Source organism: Neophocaena asiaeorientalis, unplaced genomic scaffold, assembly GCF_003031525.2.
Source record: "Neophocaena asiaeorientalis asiaeorientalis breed wild unplaced genomic scaffold, Neophocaena_asiaeorientalis_V1.1 scaffold364, whole genome shotgun sequence".
NCBI lineage: Eukaryota > Metazoa > Chordata > Mammalia > Artiodactyla > Phocoenidae > Neophocaena > Neophocaena asiaeorientalis.
In genome coordinates this window covers 4,384,500-4,407,463 of record NW_020172457.1, presented here as the reverse complement: position 1 = coordinate 4,407,463, position 22,964 = coordinate 4,384,500, and the positions used below count along the sequence as shown (strand labels likewise).

General features: G+C 36.7%; 1 protein-coding gene across 5 annotated transcripts in view; it reads left to right on the top strand.

The window, feature by feature from the left end:
• The window catches only part of MKLN1 (muskelin 1), a 178,216-nt gene that overhangs the window by 148,834 nt on the left and 6,418 nt on the right, over positions 1-22,964 (top strand). For 3 of the 5 annotated variants that reach the window (XM_024737950.1, XM_024737951.1, XM_024737952.1), the window contains exons 13-16: positions 2,825-2,972; positions 4,152-4,266; positions 5,716-5,855; positions 10,849-12,474. In XM_024737950.1, the coding sequence (XP_024593718.1) occupies positions 2,825-2,972; positions 4,152-4,266; positions 5,716-5,855; positions 10,849-10,981 (536 nt within the window). In that variant the 3' untranslated portion in view covers positions 10,982-12,474. Of the gene's footprint in view, positions 1-2,824; positions 2,973-4,151; positions 4,267-5,715; positions 5,856-10,848; positions 12,475-17,756; positions 17,765-18,598; positions 18,646-22,964 lie in introns of those variants that run through there. The other 2 variants (XM_024737953.1, XM_024737949.1) reach the window with 2 other exon arrangements.

Sequence of the window (22,964 nt, the reverse complement as noted above, 5' to 3'; positions counted from 1 at the left end):
TTTTTTGCGGTATGCGGGCCTCTCACTGTTGTGGCCTCTCCCGTTGTGGAGCACAGGCTCCGGACATGCAGGCTCAGCGGCCATGGCTCACGGGCCCAGCCGTTCCATGGCATGTGGGATCTTCCCGGACTGGGGCACAAAACTGTGTCCCTTGCATTGGCAGGCGTACTCTCAACCACTGCGCCACCAGGGAAGCCCCCGAGTGAAACATTTTTACTCTTATTTTTCACAAGTTTCTGCTCCAAGCTTGGCCTCTGTTAAGCCAGTCCAGAGATTTTTGTACTTTTGACATAACATCTCCTCCCTTTTTTTGCTGATGGAAATCGTGCTTCTTTATTAATATTTCCTTACTACCTTCGTCCAGTCCACACCATCGCACTGTTAACAGCCTCCTAATTGATCTGTGTATCTCACAAGCCTCTCACTTTGCCTGTCTATGCTGCATTGTTGATAGACATGTCAAATGATGCAGTGACCCTGTGGGGAGATGTGAAAGGGGATGGGGAATGACTGCTAATGGGTACAGGGTTTCTTTTTGGAGTAATGAAAATATTCTAAAATTAGATTGTGATGATGGTTTTATAGTGGATATACTAAAAAAAAACCAAGCCGTATGCTTTAAATAGGTGAATTATATAGTATGTGAATGATATTCTGTAAAGCTGTTTGAAAAGCCAATAAAAGACTTAAATGTGTAACTTTGAGGCAAAAGTCAACATTTCGCAGAGTAAAAGGCATATTGTATATGAAAGATCAAAGAAATGGGAAGTGTATACTTTCTAATCCGCTTTATAATCAAAGTAATTTTTTATAATTCTTATAATACAGGTGTTATAAACATGGTAGTCTTACCTCCCTGAGTATTGTAAACCTGCCTACTGCTTTCATTTTTGAGAAGCAACACTTGTCATTTTTCTCTTCTGCTACAAAGCTGCTTCTAGGTAAAATGTGACAGTATGGAAGAGAAAACATGTAACATTCTCACATGCCTCCCCTAGCCCAGTACTCCTTTATTCTCCTCTCGTTGACCCAGCCCCGTTTTATAGAATTCAAAAATCTCTTTCCCTCTGCACAGATTTCCATTCCACTCAGAAATTTCCGGTTCCTTATTTAAGGTATTTAAATGGGTCCTTATTTTAGGTAAGCAGTTTGTTGCATTCATTTATAATAAGTCATACATCTCTCATATTTGCATTTTAAAAGATTATAGAATAGGGGTTAGCAATTTTTTTCTATGAAGAGCCAGATGTAATTATTGTCGTTGCAACTACTCAGCCTTGCTATTGTGGGGTGAAATCAGCCACAGACAAAATGTAAATGAATGACTGAGGCCTGATTTGACCCTAGGCAGGTCAGATCAATCCATAGTTTGTCAACCCATGTTATAGAATTCTACGTGGGATGAAGAAATTTAAGTGCAATAAATTTAGGCAGTTATGTCCTCCACTTCTACAACTAATGAAAATGATTTCATTTCTTTACTGTTTTATCTTTCTTCCAAGGTTATCTCAGGAACAGAGGTCAGAACCTGGGTACTTTTGAAAGTTTACCAAGGCTTAATTAGAAAATACCAGGCTTTACATAACCACTAAAGACTGTGTATTATGAGGGTTGAGGTTATTGTTAAGAATAGGTTGATGTGTGTGTATAAAGATAAATGTATTTGTGTATGGATGCATACAAATTATGTATTATGTTATATATGTGTGTATAATTTTTTAATATATTTACTGTGGGATGCATTTGGATAGTCTCTGAAATGTTCCAGACAAATTTATTGAATATGAATGTGAAAGGACCCATGAATTAAACCAGGAAAAAATACATATTGCATCATTTGGCCCTGCTAAAGTAGGTAAAGATGAATAAATATCAATGTGGTTAGCATCTCCTCCCATAGTATTCTGGATTGATTGAAATGTTTTACTTCAATCTGATGTTTGTTTAGCTTTTTCAGCATATGATAATTGTTCGTGTATAAAAGAAATGTAGTGTTGAAACAGTGGCATTATTTTTAGATCTGTGGCAAGTATGTTGTGAATCATAAAATTATATTTCAACTAATATTTCCAAGTAATAATAATGAGAAAATTTGCATTTGCTATATCAGTGTTTTACAAATTACTGGATAATGCTGAATGACCATCACTCATTTAATGGATTTCTCAGGAAGTAAAATATTTTCTCAGAAAATTAACTCTGGGGAATTAGAGCCACTCAGGAAAACAAAATGGCATATTTTAGCCCCAAATATTTTATTTTATTTTATTTTTCTTGGAAATTATGTCATTTCATTGTAGGTCTTGAACAGGTATTTTAGATGACTTTGACCTTATTGAACAAACCGGCGTGTCAAATTTTTGTTTTTCTTGGTCGAGATTTGAATATTTTGTCTCAGCTATTAAATTAGAGCTGACCCAGATAATAAATCAGTTAAATAAAGCATTGCCCTTTTCCTCAATAAAAATGATTACATTGCATACCTCTTTCTATCTCTTCCCTCCTTCTAACTCCATTCTGGTAGTTAGCATTCATTTATTTCAGCAAATAGTTGGGTAACTATTATATGCCAGGAAATTGTTTCAGGCACTGGGAACAAAACAGTGAACCAAACAACCTTTGCCCTTATAGAGTTTACGTTTGAGTGGGGAGAAGGCAAGAAGCAACTGATTATTGTTTAATATAAAAGTTATGTAGTCTGTTAGAAGGTAAGTGCTGTGGACACAAGTAGAGCAGGGTAAGGATGTAGTAATCTTTTAAAGAGTAGTACTAATCTGTTAAGTAATGTTAATACTGTCATCTTATTTTCTCTTTCAATTTATAGTTCCAATGACAGGATTCACACAGAGAGCAACCATTGATCCAGAACTGAATGAAATACATGTCTTATCTGGACTCAGCAAAGACAAGGAAAAGAGGGAAGAAAATGTCAGAAATTCATTCTGGATTTATGACATTGTAAGGAATAGTTGGTAAGTAGCTCTTGTCTGTACTGCAATCACAGTGTAACATTTATTTGAGGTTGTTGGTTTATTCAAAAGAAGAGAGAGATGGAAGGCTTATGTTAATTTGTGATGTCATACATTTTAATATCAATATTGGGGAGTGGAAAAGTCAGTACTGGTGCCTGTGTATACAGCGATGTTCAGCAAATGGATTTTACCGCTGAATTATTTCAATTAGTAGATGTTTCTTTGAGAGTCAAGAGAATTGTATTTTAGTCTAGCTTTTGCTACCAAGTAGATGTGTAAACTTGAGAACCATGTATTTTTAATGTTCCCAGGTCTTTTCTTAGTTTTTATAAAATAAAGCAGTTTGACTAGAGCAAGGTGGGGAGCATTATTATTTAGCATTTTCAAACTAGGACCCTTTTGTCACAGAGCATCTCACAGAACTGCTGCACATTTTGCTTTGAAAAACACTGACCTAGGGCTTCCCTGGTGGCGCAGTGGTTGAAACTCTGCCTGCCGATGCAGGGGACACGGGTTCGTGCCCCGGTCCGGGGGGATCCCACATGCCGCAGAGCAGCCGGGCCCGTGGGCCATGGCCACTGAGCCTGCGCGTCCGGAGCCTGTGCTCCGCAACAGGAGAGGCCACAGCAGTGAGAGGCCCGCGTACCGCAGAAAAAAAAAAACAAAAAACACTGACCTAGAGGATCCAGCTCTAATGTTCTGTGATTACTACATAAGTGAATATTCTCCAAAACAGAGGAACTTCAGAGAACTTCCTCCATTCAGTAATGGAGGGTGGTGCTCAGCAGCTAAGGAATTTATTATTTTCTAAATAAGACATTTATTTACAGTAAGAATGAAAGAAGTCTATTGTGAGCTTTTTTATTGTGAATAGATAAATGTAATATCTCTTTCAGCCGTTGGTTTAAGCCTTCATATATGCTGATCCTGTTTCATAACACGAAGTAGTTTGTTCTTGAGAGAGATTTTTGATGGACATTAAAGAACTTCAGAACTCAGTTCTAACAAATTCAGATTATTTTATGAGGGTGACCAGAACTTTTAAGATTTGATGTGAACAAATTTATAATTTTTTGTTTGTAATTAGACATTGCGTTAATTTGCTTGCTACAATTGTATTAACATTATGTGTGCTGCTAGTTTTCTAAGATAGAATGCCTTAAAAGCAATGTCTTTCAGGTCTTGCGTCTATAAGAATGATCAAGCTGCAAAGGATAATCCAAGTAAAAGTCTTCAGGAGGAAGAACCATGTCCAAGATTTGCCCATCAGCTTGTATATGATGAGTTACACAAGGTATACTAACTACATTGACCTGTAAACTTTCTGTGATGTACAATTGGAAAAAATCTCAAAATATATGTTTCTGATTATTTTTAAGTAGATTTGAATAAAAATGACTGACATTTACTAGAATACGTAGCAGACATTTGATATCACCTTGTTCCTAAAATTCATTAAGAGAATAAACATTTTTGCATAGTCCACAGTTCCTGATACTTTTCTTATGAAAATGGTCAGTGGTTGCTGCTTCTTAGCTGCATAGATCTGATACATAGCATGGCCTATTGTTTCTGTCAATACAATATGAATATTCAAGTAGAAGATGTACAGTTTTCAGCACTTGTATACCTTTTTACATGATATGAAAAGGTATATATAACTTCCTGATTTTAGATTTTCCCATTGTGTAAGAAGTCTTTTTATCTTTATTTTTCCTATCTATGATTGACATAATCTGTTCCATCAGCCTATGAAAACAGTCCTGAATTCTGAAGTTTTAGTGTCCCTAAGTGTTCAGAGTGGTTTCTTTAGCTATTTCTCCCTTAAATTTTACATGTTTAATGATTGGGCTCAGATTACATAGTAAATTACTGACAGAACCTGAATTCTTTCTGTTTAGGCCATAGATGATTATTTAAATCCTCTATCATTTGAGAACTTTAGGTAAAAGATACCATGGGAGTAAATAAAAACCCTTTCTCTGAGAGTCTCCCAAATTAAAGGATAAGTGAATTTCCATCTATAGGACAGAAATAAATAATATCTCTGTTGTATAACACTACTGGTTATAAATGTTTTCAAAATTTTCAAGAACTGCTTTAACACTTTGAGTACAGAATATTACTAAAGCTGTAATTATAATAGTGAAATCATTGTAGTATTCCTTTTACATTTCTTATTTGATATTAATTGAATAATAGAAAATATTTTAAAAGTTATTTCACAAATCATATATGCCATTTAAAAATATTCAGCATTAAGGCTAAAGCAAAAGTAAGATGCTAAAATTTTTAAAGTTTCTAGTTACTGTTGACCTTCAGTGATTCAACTTGTGTGTCAGTTTTTAAAATGCTACCATTTTTTATTACGATCAACACTTGGTTAACTTGATAATCCCCATTATTTGTTGCCCTAAGCAAACTCAGTATCTTAGAATAGCTTCTTACTATCATTGCTTTTGTTTTATGTCTTCCATTGTCAGTGTAACTGTGGTGATACAACTTATTTTAATAGAAAATGTAATTTAAGGAAGTAGTCACAGTACTTTAAAGTAAAATGGAAACTTGAAAAAAAGCAGAAGCAGCCTTTAGTAGACATGTAATAATGTTTTAGTCTTTAGTAAAGCTAAAGAAGTTACTTGTTACACACTACTACCAAAATGAAGAAATTTTACTTTGACTTTCATAGTTTCTTGAGTATGCATGCATTTTTTTTAAATCTGGTTTGTTTTATTTATTACAGGTTCATTATTTATTTGGTGGGAATCCAGGAAAATCTTGCTCCCCAAAGATGAGATTAGATGACTTCTGGTCACTGAAATTGTGTAGGCCTTCAAAAGATTACTTACTGAGGCATTGCAAGTACCTCATAAGAAAACACAGGTATAAAAATAAATCACTGAAAACTTTTGTTTAGCATTATCAGCTATTGTTGGTATTACCTAAGCTTTGGAGATGTGACTTTGTCTTTGGAAATTTAGTAACATGACGCTGTAAGTACTGTGAAGATCATGACTTTTGTAAATGCCCTGTTCTCCTTATTTTTGCTTTCTTCTTTCAAAGGATGGTACAAAGTGAAGATAGATCTTGATGCTAAAAATTATTAAAGGTAGAGCAAGGATATTTTGCAGCTGTTAATGGAAAAAGTTTCTATGAACGTGATGAACCTACCTTCAAGTAACTCAAGGCCTAACCACTACAGATTATATCAGTTCTAGATGATTGGCATGTGAAGATTATTGGCATGTGACTGACCTGTTGATAACTCTCTTAACAGTGAATGTGATGATATAGTTGAGTAAATAATCTCTTTATAATTTGATGTTTCAGAATACAACTTCAAATATGATTATAGCTTTACATCATTACTTTTGCCATTTAATTGCAAAATCAAGTAATCAAACATTTTCATATGTCTCCTCAGTCATGTTTGCTTTTTAGCCTTAGCAGGTGATAAGCTGAAAAATGTAGAAAAATACATCTATCCCTTTGGTTACTGGTAGTGTTAGATCGTAATAAAAATTTACAATTTGGAGGCAGAGAAGTTTAGCTTTTAATGATGATAATAGGTACCATTTATGAGCAATTTTGTGTGCTAGATCCTGCATATTATTCTCACAATAAGACAGTGGAGTAGGTACTGTTATTATTACTCTCTTATAAAAGAAGAAATGGAAGCGTTTTTAAGTGGGTTGTATAACTGACCTAAGGTTGTTCAGCTGTAAGTGACAGAGCCGGGCTTTGATGCTGTGTATTCTGACTCCAGAGTTACCACTTCACCACCACCACCACCCCGTACACATCGGTATATACACAGACATGCACACATGTGTGTTTATATGTTTAGTATATAATTACGTATTATATTTTATATAGAATATAAATAAATAAAAATCTCTGTGTAGGTGTAAGTTAGATTTGTGTTCCTTTATCATATCGTGTTTGCTTGTTATTTCTCTCTCTGCTTTCACAAGTTGTGCTTGAGAGATAAATTGATAACAAAAGCTAGTTGCTTCTGTTACTTTATTATTACTATGAATAATTAAAGAGTATTTCCTATAGAATCTATAGGAGAAAAGGTCTGAATCGTCACGTTGGCTGGATGGCAAGAGATAAATTCTGTCTTATTAACAAGATTTAAGCTTGAGGTACCTTCAGCTAATGTTTACGTTGCTAAAATATTATTCCTTGGTACTTAATGTTAAAGTTTGTTTTTAAAAGTTTAAAAAAACTTTAAACTTTGTTTTAAAAGGTTAAGACAAATAAGACAAATTTGGGGAAATCATGTTTTTTTTATTCCTACTTCAGATACAACAACTATAGTTAGAATGTTGAGTTGAGCTTTTAAAAAAAATTTCCTGACCAAAAGTCCACTAGAGATTAAAGAAGGTTGTCTAGTGCTGTATGTAAAGAATTCGAACTTACTTTATAAACACTTTCCTCTGGCTTTTTTTTTTTTTTTTTTTTGGCGGTACGTGGGCCTCTCCCGTTGCGGAGCACAGGCTCCGGACACGCAAGCTCAGCGGCCATGGCTCACGGGCCCAGCCGCTCCGCGGCATGTGGGATCCTCCCAGACTGGGGCACGAACCCGTGTCCCCTGCATCGGCAGGCTGACTCCCAACCACTGCGCCACCAGGGAAGCCCTTTCCTCTGGCTTTTAATTAGAAAAGTAATCCATGGTTAATAAAGAAAAAAAAGTCCTCTCTCCCCACCACAAAGAATTGAATCATCCCTCATCCCACCATTCAAAAATAATATTTTGGTTTGTATCCCTTGAATTTTATGTGCACAAATAGAATTTTTGTTTGTTTAAAAAATAAGGATCATCTTGCTTTGATGTCTTTTAATGAGTGATGTATTATAAACATCTTATTACCATGTTAAAAAATAAAAATACAAATCATAATTATAATGGCTACATAGTGTTCTATTCTGTGTAATTTACTTAACTAGTCTCCTTATGTTGAATATTTAGCTTATTTCCAACTTATTTGCAATTATAAATAACACTGTAGTTAATGTTATTATATACTTCCATATGCACCCCTATCAAAATTTCTGTAGGATAACGATAGACTTGATGAATTATACGTTGCCCTCCAGAAAGTTAATTTTCATTCCTTCTGGAAGTAAGTAGAATTATTCATTTTCCCACAACCAACCTATCCTAAGAAGTATTATTTTTGATCTTTGGCAGTCATTTTTCTCTTCTAAAAATCTGTCAGTGGACAGGTGAAATGACAATTTATGGGAATCTGAAATTTATATATATTATATATATATATTATGGCATGTTTTAAGTTTCAAGTACAAAGCATCATTAGTGACTTGTGCTAGTAAAGGCACAAAGTGAAAAATGAAAGTGGATAAGGAAAATAATCAGTAACAAATTATTTAAATAATCAGTAACAAATTATTTAAAATTTTAATTACATTATGAAAGACTAGCAAATCTTGTGAGTGTGAGAATGATTCATGAAATAAAGTGACTGAAGTTGAAAGGTAGCAAGTTTCAACCTTGCTTCAAGGTAGCAAATAAAAGTAGCCTTTGAAATTTGCTACTATTTAGTTAAAATATAAATTTTAAAGTATAAATTTTAGTTAAAATATAAATTTGAAGGGAGAGAAGTATATTGAATGCCAAGAAAGTGTCTTTGTTCTTAATGGTGCCACATAATACAGAAAATAAAATGCCACTGTTTTTTTGTATAGCATTCAAGTTTCCAAATATATTGATGACTTGGGGGTGGAAAGGGGCAAAAGAAAAAAATTTAAATATGATTAGTTCCTTGTTCCTTTAGGTAGAGGGCAGAATTGTTGGCTGAAATATAATTCTAGACTGCAGACACAAGTCCGGTAATAAGTTTTTGTGGGCTAACAAAAAAGCTTAAAAAAGGAAAGAGAGAACACACCTTCCAGGAAAATGGATCCCTTTGCTGGATTTATTTAATAGTACAGTAGGTGTGTATTGGTTAAGTTATCAGGTTACAAGGATAAAGACATACTTAGGATATCTCACTGAAAAAGAATTTATTATGAGAAAATCCAGAGAATTAAGGTGCTTCCTCAGCACTTGAACAGTGAGGCCCAGTGGAGAATTGTTTAGGATACTAAGACAATTCTAATAGCTAGAAGCTACTGAGGTGGCTTTCCTTGTAACTGAGCCTCTCTCTTTCTGCTTCTTTCTGTCTGCTTTTCCTGTTCTACTTCCTAACTCTGCTTTCTCTTATGGCTTCGGTAGGTGGCTAGGTAGCTAGGTAGTAGGAAGGGAGAGAAGGATAGGAAGAGAAGGAATCTGTCATCTCATATCTTCTGCTTATTGCCTTCTGTGTTTTGTATGTTTTTTGTGTCCTTGTGTATCTCACATTCAGATTCTCTAAGAGAGTATCTGCTTACAGAAAGTTCCCTAGAGAGAGTATCCCTATTGGAAAGAATTCTGCCAGGCCACTTTAAAAATTGCTCATCAAGCTCAAGATGATTGCTTTTGGCTCAGGTGCCAAAACTCTGGTCTAATTCACTGTGGACAAGATGGTAGAGTAACATGGACCTAAGACTCTCATCTGAGGGTTGTAAGGCTGGCTGACAATCAGGGTACTATCTGGTACAAGAAAACTAATATTTTGCCAGTCTTTGCCCCTCCAGGTACCCTATCACTGAGATTAGCTCTAAAGACAGGAAATTATTGATGCCATCAGCTGAACACAGTTGTGAAAGGCTCTTCACTGTTTTCCTTTCCCAAATGAAATTAAATGTCTTCTTTCTGTATAATATTTTGAAAAGCATACCAGTTTATTAGAAGTAAATACATATCTAATTATGCTATTAAAAAAGGAATTATCATTATTTAAATAGATATATAGTCCCAAGCAGGCTTTTTTAATTTAAGAAAATCCTTTGTTTCCTTTCAGCTTTGGAATCAGAGACACTTGAGTTTAATTCTACTTCTGCCACTTACTAGGTCTTAGCTTGGCCAAGTTCATTTACCAGGCTCAGTTCCTCATCTGTTGTTTTTTTTTAAATGATGATAAACTTCTCATCATAGAGTTATGGGAGGATACATGAAATGATATATGTAAGATACTTGATACAGTGTCTAGCACAAAACAAACGATTGATAAATGATTGCTACAGTTTTTGTTATTACTGAGACATGGAAATAGTCTCATTAAAAATATCTAATCAGTGTTAATGATACTCATTAAAAGAAACTATACTCAGACTTCCCTGGTGGTGCAGTGGTTGAGAGTCCGCCTGCTGATGCAGGGGACACGGGTTCGTGCCCTGGTCCGGGAAGATCCCACATGCCGTGGAGCGGCTGGGCCCGTGAGCCATGGCCGCTGGGCCTGCGCATCCGGAGCCTGTGCTCCGCAGCAGGAGAGGCCACAACAGTGAGAGGCCCGTGTACGGCAAAAAAAAAAAAAAGGAAACTATACTCATTTCACTTTCTGAAGTATCTGTTAAACACCTCCAGTGGAGAGTATATGACACAAATCTAGGAAATTATTTTAATTTTATCTCTACTTGTTTTTTTAGGAAACATATTTGGCTATTTTGCACTTTTGTTATATAAAATATTTGACATATTCACTATGTTTTGCAGTTGATTTAATCTTAGCTTATAGTTTTAAGAGGAGGGTTGGAAATGCTCTTTTCCAGTCTCTAGCACCACAGCCTGACATTACCATTACATCTCCAGGGACTCCACATGTATGCTATTTATATATGTGTAAGTATTCTTACTTCTGGATTCTTAAGCACAGGATTTTTAGATATCCACAGTATCTTCTCAGATACAGAGTATTCCACTCTGGGTTTAAAAGACATTTCTGATGTTTTTTCATAACTCTAGACAATTATTCTTGTTTATATTTTCTAGGTTTGAAGAGAAGGCCCAAATGGATCCCCTTAGTGCTCTGAAATATCTACAAAATGATCTTTATATAACTGTGGATCATTCAGACCCAGAAGAGACAAAAGAGGTAAAGGTGGCAATAAACTTCAGAAATTGAACGTTTGAAAAATTGTCTTTCTAACTTATATTTGTTGACTTTGTTCTTGGATGTTTAAAGGAAAGTGAGGAAAATATGATGACACTAAAAATCTTAAAAATGGTACAGAGCAGATGAAATAAAAATTGAGTAGACATATTTTCATGTGGTAATCTAAGATTCAAGTCACACAAAAACCTGTGATCCACTCAGAAAAGGCTTCTCAGGTATAAAGTTTTAAGTAGTCATTAGATTTTGTACTGGAAAGGAAATAGAAAAATTTTACTTCTGCCATAGTTCCATACTTCCTTTACTTAAGGGTTACATAAAGTTCAGTATAAACTTTTTCTACTGATACTCGAAAATTCCCCTAAAAGAAGAAAGAAAACTCTCCTTTATTGTAAGGAGAAAGTGAAGAGAGGTTGGTGGGAGTAGAATCTTTGCTGGCTTGATATTTAGTTATATGAATGTTGTAGCAGTACAGTTTTACCATAGGCTACTAACTTCGTTCATCAGTAGCCCCTAAGCTTGGGAACTTAGTAACAGATCATTACTTTTCAGTTTTTGTGGTACATAACATGGGATGGAAGCAGCTGTTTCTAAGATTTAATATTCTTAGGGCATATTTGCATATCCACAGTGTGTGAATATACCTGCAACGAGTTTCATGGTCTTACAACCTCTCTTCCAACTTCTAAGATTCCTTTTGTCACTTCTTCCTTTTGCTAACTATTCTTGTTCATAGTTCATCTAGCAACATCTGAACTGCAATCCATTTTACCTTCCATTCTCAGAATTGGTGATTATATGTAGTTCTGTTCCTTACATCTATTTCCCTGTTAGCTGTTGCTGTGCTTTGGCTTTGTAATAGCAACATCAAGCAGTGTTTTCCTCTGTTCAGCATTGACACAGGTATCAGACTGAATGACTTTCAGGTACCAGGTTCATTGTACTTGCAAGCAGAAGAGCCTGCATGTCCTTGGCACCAAAACAAAGAAATACTCTTTCATAGTTGCCTACTGTGAAAATAAGCCCTAGTTCTCTCACTCAGTATTGGTTACAACCCTTCAGTAGGTGGAGAATCAGCAGAACACATTTTAAAACCCCCTGAAAAAGGACAGTTAATTGTCTTTTCTTGAGTCTTCAGTCAATTCATGATACTATTTGAAATAGGGAGAACTGTCACGATTTTGCCAAGTAGCAGAATATATTTGGTTTAATCTGTTATGGCTTATAAACTGAACATAGCTGTGAAGAGTCTGTTAATGTTCATTTTGTTAGGCCATGCATTTGAGAGTTATAAATGGATTTTCTTGTGTTTTCACCATAGTCTGTCTAAAACGGCTGTAATCCGGAACATTCATTTTTCTTTTATTTTTTAAAACCAAACCAAAACAAAATATTTCAAAGTAAATAATTTCAGCTGTGTGAGTTGCAAGTAGGCCAAAGAAAACAGACAGTTTGCTCTTAAAGCTAAGCTAGTAGGAAAGTCCAGGACAGGGAGGTATCTCAAGTTCAAACAGTCATTTTAAGAATTTTGGTAGTGGGTTTCTCTTTTCCTGAAGAGTATCAAATTGTGATTTTGTATGCCACAGACTTCCACTCCATTTCTGAAAAGCTGTATCTATCAAGAGTTGTTTAACCCTAGTAGAAGTTAGTAAAAATGATGTTATTCAAAAAAAAAAAAAAAAAAAAGATGTTATTCATGTGTATGTCAGCATAAGAATCACTTTAGAAGCCTTTTCAGAACAATACCCTCACCCTAAGAGTCTCCTCTGTCTGCTCTTTTACAATGGAAAACTGAAAACACACCTAAAAAATTGAGAATTAGTGGTCTGTAAGGTTATTCTTTTGTTTAAAAACGTGTGAACAGATTTCATTTGGGGAAAGAAATCCCTTGGGGACAGCTCCAGTGTATATATATATAAGTACTTACAGTATCTGTTAGTGAGGCATATAGATCTTCGCTTTTCATTGTAAGAAATCATTCCCCTTTTTGAGAAAGGCCTTACTGCTCTTCATTTTCTGTAGTAGCTTGGTTTTGTTCTCTATGTACGTTTTACAAATTTTTCATTATATTAAATGATTTTATCAGCAACCAGAAGTGGTTTTTAGATTTTTCTCCCCCTTTTTTGGGTCATCATTGTGTCTTTTAGTTGCAAAATGCTGGTGGACTATCAACTAATAATGGTTCTTTGCTTTCTTCCAGTCTCCAGAGCATGGGTTCTGAATTGGTGATGAGCTTATAATAAAGCTTATGAACATTGTATTTTTTTCTAGAAAAGGTCCAAGAAAAGGATGCTTAAATTGATTCTACCATTTTCAGAGAGGATTCTATAATAGAGAAGGAACAAGAGAAACAAGTTTTCACCCAGTATTGCACACTTTGTATTAACTGTCTTTCTACTGAGCTTCCAAAGTACTGATGTCATTTATTTAATATATTGTGTAGAGTTCCTACAATATGCCAGGCATTCTTCTAGGTACAATAGATATACCAGTGAACCAAACAAGATACTTGCCCAGGAGGTACTTACATACTAGTGGGGGGGAACAATAAACATATTAAATAAATTATACCGTGCATTAGAATTTGATAAGTATTATAGGAAAGTTAAAAAGAGATTAAAAATATAAGGGGACTTCCCTGGTCGCGCAGTGGTTAAGAATCTGCCTGCCCATGCAGGGGTCCTGGGTTCAAGCCCTAGTTTGGGAAGATCCCACATGCCACGGAGCAACTAAGCGTGTGCACCACAACTACTGAGCCTGCGCTCTAGAGCCCACGAGCCACAACTACTGAAGCCCTCGAGCCACAACTATGGAAGCCTGCATGCCTAGAGCCCGTGCTCTGCCACAAGAGAAGCCACCGCAATGAGAAGCCTGCACACCGCAACGAAGAGTAGCCCCTGCTTGCCGCAACTAGGGAAAGCCCGCGCGCAGCAACAAAGACCCAACGCAGCCAAAAATAAATAAAATCTATGTTTAAAAAAATATATATATACGTATATATATATAAGGGGTAAGAATTGGGCAGTTGCAGTATTAAATAATCATAATAGACCTCATTTGGAAATCAGATTTGCACAAGGACTTGAAGAATATGAAGGAGTGATCTAAGTAGATAATTTGGGGAAGATAATTCCTAGCAAAGGGAGGGCTAGAACAGAGACCCCTGGGATGGAGAGTATTTGGCTTTGTTTAGAACAGCAAGGAGACACTCGTGGCTGAAGTAGAGGTAAGGAGAGTGAAAGCAGTCAGAGATGAGGTCCAAGAGGTAAGAGCAGGGATTGGCAGAACAGGTTATGAATGACTTCATAAGTCATTATTAGGACTTTGGCTCTTACTCTGAATAGGGAGCTGGTTCAGGGTATTGTCCATGCAGAGGAGTGATATCATCTGCTTTATGTTTTAATTAGGTCACTCTGACTACTGTATTGAGAATAGACTAAAAGGGAACAAGGATGGAGGCAAAGAGAATATGAGGGAGGTGTAGAAATCTAAGCAAGGGGGATTGTTGCTCAGAGCAAAGTAGTAGCAATAGAAATGGTGAGAAGTAAAATAGATCAGATTCTCTCTCCCTCCCTCCCTCCCTCTCTCTCTCTATATATGTATATATTTATATACATGTATGTATGTATGTATATACTTTTTTGGCTGCATTGGGTCTTCGTTGCTGCACGCGGGCTTGCTCTAGTTGCAGCGAGCGGGGTTTACTCTTCGTTGCGGTGCGCGGGCTTCTCATTGGGTGGCTTCTCTTGCTGCGGAGCATGGGCTCTAGGCACACAGGCTTCAGTAGTTGCAGTGCGGGAACTCGGTAGTTGTGGCATGCGGGCTCTAGAGTGCAGGCTCAGTAGTTGCGGCGCACGGGCTTTTAGTTGCTCTGCGGCATGTGGAATCTTCCTGGACCAGGGATGGAACCCATGTCCCCTGCATTGACAGGCAGATTCTTAACCACTCCGCCACCAGGGAAGTCCCCTCAGTATATTTTAAAGGTAGAACCAACGGAATTTTATGATTGGATGTAGGGTTTGAAGGAAATGACTCCAAAGTTTTGAGCCTGAAAAGCTAGAAGGATGGAGTTACTGTCAACTGAAATGAGAAGGTGGAGCCTCCTGACTGGAATCAGGAGTTTAATTTTGCATATGTTCAGTTTGAGTTGCCTGTGAAACAGCCAGCTTGAGATGTTGAAGTGATAGTTGGATGTTCAAGTCTGAAGCTGGGGGGAGAGGACTGACTTTATTCAGATTGTGTACTATTACTCAGTACCTGTTAAAACTCTAGGCCAGTACATAGCAGTGCCACTTATTTAATTGGATGGTTCTCATAAAGGGCATCTGTGAAAAACATACAGCTAGTACCATAGTTAACTGTAAAACATTAAACCCTTTCCCCTAAGATTATGACAAGGATAGGTTGTCTGCTTCAACACCTCTATTTAGCATTGTGCCAGAAGTCCTAGCTAGTACGATATGGTAAGAAAAAGAAATAAACAGCATATAGATTTGAAAGGAGGAAGTAAAATTGTTTGCATTTTTAGATGACAAATTAAAGAATACCTAAATAGATGGAGAAATAAATCACATTTGTGGTTTGAAAGACTAAAAAGTGTTGAGATGCCCATTCTCCCCAAATCGGTTTATAATTTAATGCAGTTCCTGTCAATATTCCAGTCAGTTTGGGTTTCTTTGTTGTTGAGGAGCTAGACAAACTTATTCTAAAATTTAGTCAAAATGCAAAGGCTCTGGACTAGCTAAAACAATCTTGAAAAAAGAAAAAGTTGGAGGTCTCATACTTACTACCTGATTTCAGGACTCTGTATAGAGCCATAGTAATCAAGGTGGTGTGGTACTGGCTTAAGGATAGACAAATAGATCAATAGAACAGAATAGAGGTCAGAAACAGACTCATATATATGCAGTCAGTTTATTTTTTTGACCAGAGCACCAAGTCCAATAAGGAAAAGAAAGGTTTTTTAAACAAATAGTGCTAAATAACTGGATATCTCAACCCCTATTTCACTCTTTTTTTTTTTTTTGCGGTACGTGGGCCTCTCACTGTTGTGGCCTCTCCCATTGCGGAAGCACAGGCTCCGGACGCACAGGCTCAGCGGCCATGGCTCACGGGCCTAGCCGCTACGTGGCATGTGGGATCTTCCCGGACTGGGGCACGAACCCATGTCCCCTGCAACGGCAGGTGGACTCTCAACCACTGTGCCACCAGGGAAGCCCGTCGACCCCTATTTCACTCTTAACACAAAAATTAAGATGGATTATGGATTTAAGTATAAAACCCAAAACAATGAACCTTTAAGAAGAAAACAGATTATCTTCACAACTTTGGGATAAGCAAAGCTTTCTTGGACATGACACAAAAGGCACTAATCATAAAAGAAAAAGTTGACAAATTGGACTTCAACAAAATTTAAATTTCTACTCATTAAAAGACATTATCAAAAAGAAATAGATGAGGGAATTCCTTGATGGTCCAGTGATTGGGACTTCACGGTTTCACGGCAGAGGGCCTGGGTTCGATACCTGGTCAGGGAACTAAGATCCCACAGGCCACACCATGCGGCCAAAAATTAAAAATAAAAATAGACAAGCCTCAGACCAAATAATATCTGCAGTAGATATGTCTGACAGAGGACTGATACCCGGAATATATGAAGAAGTTTCATATATTTTTAGCTCTTCCTTTTATCCCTTTTTCCTAACTAATTTGTCCAGTTTCTTACATTCAAAGGATGATTAATCAGGTGACTGATACCTGAAATTTTAAAGGCGACAAGTACAAGTGTGAAATACGTCCTGAAGAATCAGTGGTATGAACTGCTCAAGTCTTGCAAAGTGCCAAGTAAACTCCACTGAGATTCAACTCATTTGTATACTTTTATTCCTTCCTTTAACTGACCTGTTTTCCAGCATCCTCATTCAAGATAAATATGAATAGTTCTCCTAAAGTTTTATTTCTGTACCAATTTGTTAAAGTACAAGTGATGCAATAGTTTTATCTTATTTTGTCATTGTTCAGTTGCATTGTCTGATTTAAACTAACTCTGGCTAGCCTGGGAATCTAATCAACACTTACAACATTTTTTCAATGTAAAAAAGACCTTTGAGCCTTTATAATTATATAACAATACAATTATATATAACCATGGAATACCAATCTAAGTTGTAATTTAGGGATGGCTTATGCATAATAACCATGCTTTTTTTCTCAGTTTGATTTACACAGAGACATCAGGTGTTTTACAGTAGCATGCATTTATTTTTGAAGTAAGAATTCATATTTACTAATATACAGGGCATCAGTCTCTCTATGTGTGATAGATTCCCAAATGAGTAATTTTTCTTTTTTTTAAGGAAGAAGGGGTAGTGGTAGATAGGTGAATTCTTCTCCACCTTGAAGGGTGGTGCTACTTCTACATCATACGTTCTTTTTTTTTTGATGTCGGTTCATTGGTTTGTTTATTTATTTTTGGCTGTGTTGGGTCTTTGTTTCTGTGCGAGGGCTTTCTCCAGTTGCGGCAAGCGGGAGCCACTCTTCATTGCGGCGCATGGGCCTCTCACTATTGTGGCCTCTCTTGTTGCAGAGCACAGGCTCCAGACGTGCAGGCTCAGTAGTTGTGGCTCATGGGCCTAGTTGCTCCGTGGCATGTGGGATCTTCCCAGACCAGGGCTCGAACCTGTGTCCCCTGCATTAGCAGCAGATTCTCAACCACTGTGCCACCAGGGAAGCCCCTAATTTTCTTTTTCTTTAATCGAAGTATAGTTGATTTACAATATTATATTAGTTTCAGGTGTGTAAAATAGTGATTCAATACTTTTATAGATTATATCCCATTTAAAGTTATTATAAAATACTGGCTATATTCCCTGTGCAGTACAATGTATCTTTGTAGCTTATTTATTTTATACATAGTAGTTTGTACCTCTTATCTCTGTCCTGCCCCTACCCCTTTCCATCTTCCCATTGGTAACCAGTAGTTTGTTCTATCTGTGAGTCTTTCTGTTTTGTTTTATTCATTCATTTATTCTTTAGGTTCCACGTATAAGTGGTAACATCTGGTATTTGTCTTTCTCTGTCTGACTTATTTCACTTAGCATAATACCCTCTAGGTCCATCCATGTTGTTGCAAATGGCATTATTTCATTCTTCCTTATGGCTGAGTAGTGTTCCATTGTATATATATACCACATCTTCTTTATCCATTCATCTGTTGATGGACAGTTAGGTTGCTTCCATATCAGGCTATTGTAAATAATGCTGCTGTGAACATTGGAGTGCATGTATCTTTTCAAATTAGTGTTTTCATTTTCTTTGGATGTATACTCAAGAGTGGAATTGCTGGATCATATGGTAGTGAGTAATACTTTATATTTCAGTTGACCTATTGTTCCTTAATAAATACATACTTTAATATGTTTTTAAAATAAAATAATTCCAGGACTTGGTCTAGTATTTTGGAAAATGATAATAGCAGTCCGCTAGAAAAGTCAGCATGTTGTTTAATCTAAATACGGTGTTCTTCTTGCCACTTTTTGGTGAATAGACTTATGCAACACATGCGGAGACATCCAGTGGCTAATGAATGGTCGAAATTATAGGAGTTTTTTCTCCAATGTGCTTACCTAGCTATGCTTCAGCTCTGTTTAAATCTGGTTCAGATTTCACAGCTCTAGGTAAGTATTCCAATGTAATTTATCTGGCCATATGCCCTAGAATTTGGGAGGTTGGACTTTTATTTCTTTTAAATGAAACATCAGATGAGATGTCATCCAAACAAATGAAGCAAGTTTCAAGGTAGCATGCAAAATTTCTAATAACCTGCTACAAGGTTATTTTCCAGGTATAAGTCCCCAGTTCATGGATCAGTTTGCAGTTCCTATTACACCAATTGCTGGGTTATTATGCAAACAGATGGCAGTAGAAGCCTGATCAAAATAAATTAATTTGTATAACGTTGTTTTGGAATGCAGACTGTATTACTGATATACTTACCATGAGTTAACACTTGCTGGTTGAATGGTTTTCCTGTTTGTTCTTTGTGAAATTGTGTGGTGTCAACAGAATGGTGATGGAGTGGGCAATGAAATAAATGTTTGGGAGCAGAAGAACGAATTACCTCTTTCCTGAAAGTGGATATTTTTGTATGTTGGTATCTTAATTGTTCCAAGTGTTTCTCAAGCATCCCAGATATGGGCATCAGTTTTCACTTAGTAGTACTCTCATTTAGTATTAATGAATTATTAAAGTAGTTAAACTAGATTGTAGTAAAGTGGGGAGTCTAGAAGTTCCAGAATCCAGAGCTTTAGTCAGATGAATTTTCAAGGCTCTTTTAGTTAGGATAAGTCATTATAGCTTCAGTTTTTCAACAAGATAGTAGCCTTTTGTAGTATGGGAATTTCCAACTTTCCTCTTGTCATTATGCAGTCACACAGTGAATGCATATTAATCTCATTAATGCTGGTGCTATTTTTAATTTGCCTTAGAGTCCAGCAATAGTATCGAAATTTTCCAGAGTATGTAATATAAATACTTCTCTTTATCTTTGGAATTAAATAACACTTTGGAATATCAGTTTAATTTCTTCATTGTTTGACCTTTTGTCTCTTAAAGGTGAAACATACCTCAAATGAAAAAAAAAACAGAGACATACAATGATGGTGTTTCTCACTGGGATGGAAATAGTAGTAGTGTTTCTTGGGGTCTTGCCCTTTGTTTTGTTTTTCCTTAATGAGTAATTGAGGCTACTCTACTGATCAAGGCAACTGCAGTCCTGAGTTCTAATTCCAGAATATGTAGGATTCCACAGGGCAAGAGGACTGCTATAAAATGTAACTCCAGTAGGTTCTCCTAAAAATTTATATAATTTTTTACCACTATCCCATACACTCAAAGGGCTTTTAAAAAATGTTTTCAGGGCTTCCCTGGTGGCGCAGTGGTTGAGAGACCGCCTGCCAATGCAGGGGACACGGGTTCGTGCCCCGGTCCGGGAAGATCCCACATGCCGCGGAGCGGCTAGGCCCGTGAGCCATGGCCGCTGAGCCTGCGCGTCCGGAGCCTGTGCTCCGCAACGGGAGAGGCCACAACATTGAGAGGCCCGCGTAACGCAAAAAAAAAAAAAATGTTTTCAGGTTGTTAGAAATCTCAGCCCTAAGATGGAGAGTCTAGTTATAGGCATTATTTTGGAAAGTTCACGCCCTTTTGAATTTTATCATTTGAAACAGGTTCAGTGATAACAGGAACTGAGAGCCTTGCATATAGATATTCACTTTGAATAAATGTGTGCCTTGTTAGGTATGGGTACTGCAGCCCAGAGCCATTATTTTTATTTTAATGGTGGACAGCACTGAAATATCTCTGGCTGACTTATATTTAGCCTTTAGAACAAGAATTTTTTGGCAGTCATTTGAATATGTTAGACTGGTGTCAGCGAATGTTTTACTTTTAGCTTAACTCTTTTCTTCTTTCTCTGCCCTATTTACTGTCAGCTAATATATTTTGCCAGGAACAGTTTGTTTTAGTTGGATTCTAAACTTCAGGTACACTGAGATCCGTACAAACACAACAGAAAAAAATACAAAAAGGGACATTTTCTGTGGGGTTTTGTTTCTTCCTCCCTGTCTGAAGGGAGGCAGTTTAGTAGTTAAGAGATAAGAGTGTAGTATAGTGGTTAAGGGTCAGAATCTAGGTTTAGCTATCAGCTCTGCCACTTGCTAATTTTAAAAGTGACTTTGAACAATTCACCTTTCTAAGCATTAAGTTCTTCATCTATAAAATGGAGGTAAGCAGAGTACTTACCTCAAGTTGTTGAGAGAATTAAGTAATTATGAAAAACAACAAAATGAAATACTTAGTAAGTGCTCCATTCAGGTACTTGTATTACTACCTTCTTTATAAATGTCATTTTTGTAACATTGGTGAATTTGGATGAGGAGCAAATTCAGGTTATATGCTAATTTTAATAAGGAGAAATTTGATATATTATTTATAAACGAAAAGTACCTTTCATAAGGTTTCATGCCTCTTTAGAGTTCCTGGTTCTCATTCATTTTCTGTCTGATTGTTTTACCTTTACGCCACTTAGAATTGAAATCTAATGGGTTATTTTATTTATAGATGTATACACTTTTCATGTATAGATGACTGAATATTTTCTAAATTATGTCCTGCCAAAATTGGCTCAACCAAACTGTCTGACTTCCTTCAGAATTCATCCAGTTTATCTTAACCTCTTAGAATTAAAGTATTTACTAATGTTATATGTAATATAAAGATTTAGAAAGATGGAAAATGATTTGCAAACAGCTGGCATTATCTTAGTTTTGAAAAATGACTGACTTCGGAGAAAAATAACCTTTGGGGATCTTTAGCTTAGAGCTACTGTGTCTGTGTCTGTGGCTGTGGGCACTTTGAAGCTTGAACTTGGGCTTTCTGCTAATTTTAAGAGCATATTTTCAGCAAGGTATGTGACAGGGAAAATCTGGTCTGTAGAAGCATATTGCCTTTCTTGGTCTTCACACCTTTCTTTAGAAGTTTTATAGTCCGTATGCAATGTGCAAGTATGAATTCAGACAGCTGTTTAAAATATTTTATGTCTAAAGTACAGTGCTCTTTGGCAGTGTGTTGACATTTGTGAATGGGGAGCCTTAGGGGTTTCACAGCATTTACTGTGCCCTTTTAGCCTTTATACTTGTACTAAATCCACCAAACTTAGATTTCAGCAAGAGACTTTCTTCAGCCTCCTGTCTTTAGCCCACATGTTTACAGGTGATTTTTATATAATAATGAGTTTATTTTAGAAATAAGAAACGTAAACACAAAGAAACTTCTATCTAGGAGAAAAATGAGAATTCTTGCTATTTCTTCCTTATTACCATAAATAGGAAAAGCTACCTAGCCTGTATAGGATGTTAACTTAAAAGTATATTCCTGGGGCTTCCCTGGTGGCACAGTGGTTAAGAATCCACCTGCAAACGCAGGGGACACGGGTTCAAGCCCTGGGCCGGGAAGATCCCACATGCAGCAGAGCTACCAAGCCCGTGCACCACAACTACTGAGCCTGCGCTCTAGAGCCTGCAAGCCACAACTACTGAGCCCACGTGCCACAACTGCTGAAGCCCGCGCACCTAGAGCCCGTGCTCTGCAACAAGAGAAGCCACTGCAGTGAGAAGCCCGTACACCACAACAAAGATTAGACCTCGCTTGCCACAACTAGAGAAAGCCTGTGCGCAGCAATGAAGACCCAATGCAGCCCAAAAAAATGAATAAATAAAATAAATTTTTGAAAAAAAATTTTTAAAAAGTATATTTCTAATAGGTCACTTTCTTTTAGAGCAGTCATTGTCTTCAGTCACAATAGTAATGATAAAGTGATAGCTATTATTTATTGAGCACTTACTGTGGGGCCAGGTGCTATTCTAAACACTTTACATGTAATAACTCACTTAATCTTCATAATAACCCTATGAAGTAGCACTAATGTGATCCCCTTTTATTATATGTGAAGAAACTGGAACACAGAGAGGCTAAAGTAAGTCGCCCAGGAATAGTGCTAGTGAGTAGCAAATCCAGGATTCACACCTTAGTAGTTCGGCTTCAGAACTAAATCACTAACTGTACTACCTCTCATTGAGCTTTACTAGTTTCCACTACTCTGAGCGATAAGTTCCTCATTCCACTGTATGGTGAAAATGAGAGAAACAGTAATTAGGAGTATGAGATTTTAAATCAATACAACCTTTTTTGTCCTGTCTCTACCATTTAAGTAGTCATGTTGCTGTTGATGAGTTTCCTGGTGCCCCACCCATTTTTAATGCATTTTAAAAAAAATATTAAGATTCTCTTTGAACAACTTCCCTCAGTCCCTGCCTGCTTCCAAGTGTAACCACTTGTATTTGGCAGATCTTTATACACTGACATACAGGTAGAGTTGATTCCCATTATTCACAGTAATAGTCTATGAAGTCACCTGTAACACTGAACTGGTGAATACTGA